At 35.9% G+C, this 8,252-nt stretch overlaps 1 protein-coding gene across 1 annotated transcript in view; it reads left to right on the top strand.

Moving 5' to 3' along the window:
* Nucleotides 1–4,904: 4,904 nt before the first annotated feature.
* Nucleotides 4,905–8,252, top strand: part of nme6 (NME/NM23 nucleoside diphosphate kinase 6) — an 8,296-nt gene continuing 4,948 nt past the window's right edge. The window contains exons 1-3 of the mRNA XM_016532191.1: nucleotides 4,905–5,337; nucleotides 7,253–7,352; nucleotides 7,784–7,823. Of these exons, the coding sequence (XP_016387677.1) occupies nucleotides 5,224–5,337; nucleotides 7,253–7,352; nucleotides 7,784–7,823 (254 nt within the window). The 5' untranslated portion in view covers nucleotides 4,905–5,223. The remainder of the gene's footprint in view (nucleotides 5,338–7,252; nucleotides 7,353–7,783; nucleotides 7,824–8,252) is intronic.

Raw genomic sequence — 8,252 nt, 5'->3', positions numbered from 1 at the left:
GGTCCTCCACCTGTTGGTGTCCTTTAGAAGTCAGGGCCTCTCCTATGCCTGCTGTCCAACCCAATCAGGGCCGTGACAGGGGAGAGCGAGCCTGTGAAATCACACCTCTCAGCTGTTCACACTCGCCTCCAGACACCCTACACCCACTGCTCCCCTTTTTACACCGAATTTCAATGGCTCCTTTAGGGAGAGAGAAGAGAAACCAGGAAACAACTGCGGGCGAGTGACTTCTGTACAGTGGTGGGTTAGTAGTCACAGCTGAAACAAGCTAGTGTTACTGTCTGGGATTTGGTAAGCTAGCGGGTTTTAGGCTCAAGGCTGGAAAGATTTGGGATCAAGATGCTTCACTTTACTTTGATAAATGGCAAACATTACAAGCACAGTTTTTCTGAGCATCAACAGTAGTGTTTAAATGACAACAAATGTTTTTGGACATTTATTTTGTAGTATTTTTCATAACAGTGAGGTCTAACTAAAAAGAACTATATGGTGTTCTAAATAATAATAATAATATATATATATATGTGTGTGTGTGTGCGTGTGTGCGTATATATGTGTGTGTGTGTGTGTGTGTGTGTGTGTGTATATATATATATATATATAACTTAATAAAATATAGCCTTTACATTGGGGCCCAGAAGCCTAAGACACCTACTAAAAATGCTTATAATTTGAATGAATAATAAATAATTTGAATATTTTAAAATTTTTGTATTTATTTATTTTTTTAACAACAATTGGAAAAGATACTCTGAAAACATGGATTACATGCATGAATTCATGTGTTTGTGCTCATCATGTTACATAGCAAGATGATAATTAAAATATGAATATAAATATACATAATAAAATGATTAATGATGAAAATGATTTACTGATTTAAATGATAATTTATCAACTGATTAAATAAATGTAATAAAATTTAATTAAATAAATGATTAATACATGCAATAAATTGCACATTCTTAATTATATTATATATAATTATGAATAAGAATTAAGAATACAATTTATTGCATTTATTTTGATCAAAACTACTGCAAAAACAGTAATAATTTTGAAACATCATTACAATTTAAAATAACAGTTTTCTATTTATATATATTTTCAAAAGTAATTTATTCCTGTGATGGCAAATATCATATGACATGATAATATGCTGATTTGCTGCTCAAGAAACAATTCTTATTATTGCCAATGTTGAAAACAGTTGAGCTGCTTAATATTTTTTTTTATTTTTGGAAACCGTGAGGCATATTGTCAAGATTCTTTGATGAATGGAAAGTTCAAAATAACAGTATTCATTTGAAATTGAAATATTTTATTTTATCGAACATAATACACACACATAAACATATAGAGTATTTTATGTAATATATTTAATATATAATTTTCAATAAAATTATATAACTATAAATTCAGTCTTACAACAGTTGTCACAGACATGAAAATGCATCATAAAACATAAAAAAGCAAACTTTATTATACAAACTGTTGTCCATTACATTCTTTTCAATGTGAATAGTTAAAAATCAATGATACTCATTTACTGTCACAAATCACAAAAATGACCACATGATTTCAAGACTGAGCCACCCACAGAATGAACCCGATCTAGTTCTATGGAGGAAATGGGAGAGGTCTGGGTACATTTTCCCCTGCAACAAGCATGCCAGTATCCCTGAAGTCAGCACCTGTGTTCTAAAAAAGCCCAGGCAACAGGAGACCCAGGGCCAGAGATGAGGCTTACTCTGAAACCCAACACTCCGCACCCTTTTAACAGCATTAAACCACCACAAATAGCCAGCAGCATTGCTCTTCTCAGGAATAGTACCATGCATGCTCAACAATTACGGTTTCCTGTGGCTGCACATGACAGTAACAAATTAGACATTTCCATCTACATCATTACAGAGGATTACAACATATGCCATCAGTAATAACCACAGGTCATTATACACCTGTCAGTGAAGATATTTTTGCTTCTAAAGCTGAAAATATGCCCTAATTTCCCATCATCCTAAATTGTTAACTGTTTAAATGAACATCGGGTTAAAAACAGAATCCACTGAAGAAATATAAAAATATAAATATGAAAACCCGCCATAATCAGTTGTCATTTTCAGTAGCTATTCCCATGGAAGCTGTGAAACAATTGTAAGGGTGTGTCTTTAATGCACTACGGAAACAATACAGAGCAAGTGTTCACTGGGGTCAATGGCAAAGTAGAGAACGAGAGAGAGAGAGAGAGAATGCTCAGTGTTTGAGGAGAACGTAAGCTCCAAATCTGACCGCTCTGTTTATTTTTAACACTGGCAGTCAAGATGGGCCCCACGGTGCTAATAACTTTGTTCCTCTCTGTCACTAGCATTTGGCCAGCAGCATCCCAGTTTATTCTAAGAGGTCATATAGCTCTCTCTTTTTCCGGAGGCTGGCATATAATTTTTCAGGCAGTGCAATTCAAACAGCTGATTCCCAGGACACAGATGCACAGCACAGGACTTGAAGTAGCTATAATCTTTTCTTTTTTTTTACATTTCTACTCCATAGCACAGAAACAATGATATTGTGGTTGTTGTGTTGAATGGAGCTTGTTAATGATTTAAGCACAGATTTTTTAGGGCTCTAGATAGTCCCAATTCATATTAGGTGTTTTTAACTACTGTGCACGTAACTAATTGTTACAATACTGTTTTTATGTTGCACTGCAAAACACTTTTGCTGTTATTGAGGTGGGATAAGGTTATAAACAGGACTGGTGGTATGATTAGGGTTAAGAATGGGTTAAGGTGTAGAAAAAAGGTCAACAGTGTAATTATAGATGTAATTAGATGCGGATATTTTTTTTTTAATATATGTACAATGTCAAAACATATATGTACAGAAGAAATGCATTGTATCAAATGATTAATCTAAATCTAGTAATAAAAGACACTTAATATGCAAACAGAAGCATGGTGCTATAAGCCAAGGTCAATGCTCAAACAATAAAGCATGGCGCAAGCAACAGCAAGGACATTGGTTCAATTCCCAGGGAAAGCAAGAACTGATCAAAAATGTAATACCTTGAATGCAATGTAAGTTGCTTTGGATAAAATCATCTGCCAAATGAATAAATGTAACGTGGGTCCTTGTGTTCTGTTTTGCAGATTGTCATAATTCATAAATGACTGGGTTTCTTAAAACACTGGAATATTATCCAATTACCAAATGTCCCCACATGGATAGTAATAACAAAAAAAAATTTGACCTTGTGGGGACATTTTTAAGTCCCCATGAGGAAACAAGTTGTGTTCAAAACACAATTTTCAAAGTGTTTTGAAAATCTAAAAATTCAGAAAGTTTCCTGTGAGGGGTAGGTTTAGGTTAAGGGGATAGAAAATATAGTTTGTACAGTATAAAAACCATTACACCATTACAAATGTGTGTGTGTGTGTGTGCGTGTATGATAGACATGCCATTTCTTGTGTAATATGAAAGTCATCAACACACATTTAAAAGTAGAGCTGGTTAAGGCACACTATAATTCTTTAATTCTTCAGCTTTAAAAGTGATGTCCTTCCTTAGGTATGACAGTTGCTCCTGCTGAGGTTGACACAGCTGTCTGTGAGAGTCTGGTGCTGCGCTCTGAAGGATGGGAATAGAAAAGGTCAAAGGACACTTGCATTTCAGTAGATGTCAAAACAGGTGCTAGCAATTGAGAGGTAAACAGCTTATTCCCTGCCCTGCAAAGATGCTCAAAATGACTCTTTAAATAAAGATAAATAATTTTGTATGATATGTTTCTAGTGGAAATTCATTATCACATTTCATGTGAGAAGCATTTCTGTGATTTGCTGTGAATTATACAATCTCTGACTAGATGTTAAACACTTTCTAGTGTATTTTTTTCAGTCACTAGTAGGCTACAGTTTTAGTACATGAAGGCTAGATATTATTAAGCAGCAGACCAAATGGTCATATAGCAGGAAATGCACCTCAGACCCCATCCTGTCACTCCTTAAAAGACCCACATGAAACAGGCAGGGTGTCAAAATGAGATGTGTGTTGGTTCAAGTGGTGTCAGCAATCTCACTGAAAAGTGGGGGTTCCCAGTGAATGAACGTGTGAGCATTGGTGGTCAGGGTAAAGTTGGGGTAACTAGGTCAAAACTGACATAATCACACCGACAGACAAATGAACAAAGGATTACAGGTGTGTAAAAATCAATGATTCTACATTCAAGACAATTCACTGCAGCCTGAAGCTGAGGCATACGCCAATAAAAAGTAATATACTGTGATTGTGGTATCACATCAGTGTTAAGAAAATAAATCACAGTAAGTTATCAAATTGTCTGCATTTTTGTTACTGCATCATTATTCTGGGTTTCAGGGGTGTCTGAAGCAATCATTACATGTTTGATGTCTGATCCTTCACATGCACCTAAAGACAAACTCAAAAAAGTAAACATGAATTATATAGTACAGAATATAATTATTTTTATTTTTATTGAGCATCATCGACTTAAAAACATTCTTTAAAGATATGAACAATCTTTTAAACAACCTAAATTGCTTTTACTGCAAGTTACAAGGCTGCTGTTTTACAATTGTTATTGTCACATGACTTTTCCAAAGATGTGATGTCAGCGCAGGTCACAGGTCATAGGTCACATCTGCTTCTGTCAGCTTAATGTACAAAAAACCTCATCAAATGTCTTTCCTATTCTTATAGGTCATTCTTATTGCCTAAGGCAAGTTGTCACATTGGACAATATCTGTAACTTTAAATTATTTTCTGTATTTTATTGAAATTTTTCCATAGTATTGCTAGGAAATTGGTTGTTTTATACATAATATATTTTATCAAACATAAAGTAGGATTTTGATGAGACTTGCGCGCTCTGTAACTTCCTATGTTTACTACCGGGCAAGATGGCGGCGCCCACATAACAGACAGCACGGAGCACGCTCAGTTTAGAAATCAAGCTGTATTCTTCATGAGAAATCAATTTGAAAACCAATTTAAACACCAGCTGAACTATCGAACGTTCTTTTCGGTCGATCGCCTACATTGTATTGATTTATTTATTTATTTATCTCGATGCTCCACGCATTGATGATGTTATCTGCAGCTGTGAAATGTTCACGAGCATTCATGTGTGTTTAGGTCTGCTGGTTAACGTTTAAATACTGATCAGATGGAGCCGGAGCCAAATCACGGGGAAATATAAGCCAATTAATGCTTTTAGTAACGTTAGAAGGCGGCATCGCAGGCATTCGTTGTGTGAAGGCACTGCAGCTCACCCTTGCGGTCGTCAAACCAGATGCTGTGGCCCATCCGCTCATTCTGGAGGTGAGATCACACTGTCCTGCACCTGTCTAAATGTAAAAATAATTAAAGAAAAATTAAACGAAGTACGTGGAGTCTGCATTACATACACATCACGTGGATACACTATTTTTGAGTCCCCCTTGACATTAGCAAATTGAATTCAGTAGTGGGGCTATGACTTGTTGTTAAAAGGCTATATCTTTGTAACTATGGGACTTTGGCATAGCCAAATTACTACATAAATGTGTGTTTTCTCTGAGAGCTGATTTATTTTTGCTATTTTGTAGCAGTTGTATTAGTTTATGCATGGAAAGCAGATTCTTAAAGGGGTAGATCACCCAAAAATGAAAATGCTGTTATTATTTAATTAATGGTAGTTTCAAACCTTTATGACTTTTTTCCACCTGCGAAATACAATAAGAATGTTCCAGTTTTGTCGACCATTGGCTGCCATTGTATGGACAAAAAAAAAGAAAAAGAGACAGAGGCTGCGTCCGAAACCGCCTACTTCTCTACTATATAGTAGGGGAAAAGCAGTAGCCGAGCGAATAAGTATGTCCGAAACCTCAGTATTCATAAAAGAGTAGTCAAGAAGTTCCCGGATGTCCTACTGCTTCTGCCCAGCGTCTTGAGTGCTCGCCGATGGTTACTTTTCTATCCCAGGAGGCCACGCGAGAGGATACATCATAAAGAAGAAGAAGAGGATGCGTCATAGTCGAACATGGCAGAACATTTGGATGAGGGCGTTTACAAATGTACGTATTACAAACCAAAAACACGGTTCCTTATTTTAAACTCGCATTTGTTGAACTACTTTAGAGCAAATTGTTGAAAGTGTAAAGATGCTAAATGGTATAGTATAGTTGTGATGTTGCTGTAAAAACACGTTTTATTATGTATAGCTAACAGGGGGGCTCCAGGAAGCACACGTACATCTCCAAAGTAGATTTACATTAGGGCTGCACGATAAATCGCATGCGATATTTAACGCGCATCTTGTCAGAAAAGCCGGTTCTGTAATCAGTGGTAAATCTCCAATCACGTGCGTGCTTTCACATTGAGCAGCATTAACTACACAGAGCCGTTGTTCACTGACGAGCTGCGCAAACCACGTTCATATTCGCGCTTTTTTTTTGCGCAGCTCGTCAGTGAACAACGGCTCTGTGTAGTTAATGCTGCTCAATGTGAAAGCCCGCACGTGATGGAGATTTACCGCTGATTACAGAACCGGCTTTCTGACAAGATGCCCGTTAAATATCGCATGCGATTTATCGTGCAGCCCTAATATAAATCAACAAGTTTCAGGGGGTACTTCCAGTAAAGATTTTTAGGTAAAAGGGATTTGGCTGACAAAAACTTTTGGGGATCTCTGGCTTACTCCATATAGTTACTTACCTGGCTATAAAAAATAACCTATCCTCCTGAGCAATATTCACTGGAGTAACAAGTGTGACAACTAGCCCCCATCTCCTCTATACCAATCCTGCTGAATGTTACCCTTTTAACGAAGAAAGATGTCTTGTAACTCAAAATATGAGGAGGCTTAAAACTACATAATTTATTTTTATTATTAAAACGAGCAAGCCTCTTGCCTGATTTAATTTCCGCTGTCTGTCGCCTCAAAGAGATAAAGGTGCCTTTAATTAGCAACAATTCCCTCATGCAACATGGTTTGAAAACTGAAGCCATTTTACATTTTAAATGTAATGTTTGTACTATCATCACTCAGTCTATAACCTTGTTCTTTTTGGAGATTAAAACTCTTATATAACCCTTTGTCGTCTTGTTGCTGAGGGCAAACATGAAATGAAAAGAGCAAAACTGAAAGAGGCTTCCATTAGCATAGCAACACATTTTTACTGACAATAAGTTTCGGTTTTAAGAGATGCAGATGAGCATAGGAAACATTTGAATATAATATTTCTTTTAATTTCAGGCTCTTCATAAGAAGATTCTCGAAAACTTCATTATAGTCCGAAAGAAGGATCTGACGTGGAGAACAGAAGAGTCAGAAAGGTTCTATGCTGAACATGCAGGTAGAAAATAATCTTTCTTCCTATATTATCCACTGCATGAATGAAAGAGGTCTGTGTTTGTAACAGATTGAATGGTTAAGTACATGTGTGGGTGGGTGTCAGTGTGATGCGTGATTTTAAACAGGGTGAGTCAAAGTAAAGGCTTCACACAACCTGGAGTTATAATGTTGACACAGCATGTGGAGAGAAAACATGTTACTCACTCCCAGCTTATCATATCCTGCATCCAAAGAAAAGCAGCTGCCTCGCATTCATGTCTGTATTATATATGCAAGCCTTTTCAGACCATATTAACAGATTGCAACAAAAATCTGCTGCATAAACCACATCACCCTCGTTGGCTTATTTCTAGTGGATAAATTGATCAAAAGATAAAAGATATACAACGGTTTATTTTTGGTTATAATCCCTGACTGTTTTTATTTTTACAGGACGTTTTTTCTATCAAAGACTGGTTGAATTCATGTCAAGGTAAATGTTTATTGTCATTTCTCCACAAATCATAAAAAATGTTTAGACTATTAATGTTTTTGTTTAAAAAAAAAAAAGTAAAAAATTTCATATGGCGGCTCTGCAAAGGAGCCAGTAGCAGGTTTATATGCACATGTATATTTTTATATACAGAACTGTGATCATACATTTGTATGTATTAATTAAATAATTTGAAGCTGTAAGCTATTGATCTGTCTACTGACTATTGATCTAATATATACAGTCGTGGTCAGAATTATTGGCACCCTTGGTAAATATGATCAAAGAAGGCTGTGAAAATAAATCTGCATTGTTAGTCATTTTGATCTTTTATTTAAAAAATTCACATAAATCTAACCTTTCATTAGAGAATAATAATTTAAAATGGGGGGAAATATCATTATGACATAAATGTTTTTCTCAAATACA

This window comes from Sinocyclocheilus rhinocerous, unplaced genomic scaffold (assembly GCF_001515625.1).
Source record: "Sinocyclocheilus rhinocerous isolate Xijiao unplaced genomic scaffold, SAMN03320098_v1.1 scaffold1725, whole genome shotgun sequence".
In the NCBI taxonomy this organism is placed as follows: domain Eukaryota; kingdom Metazoa; phylum Chordata; class Actinopteri; order Cypriniformes; family Cyprinidae; genus Sinocyclocheilus; species Sinocyclocheilus rhinocerous.
Note: the sequence above shows the minus strand (reverse complement) of the source record. Positions and strands in the feature narration are given on the sequence as shown.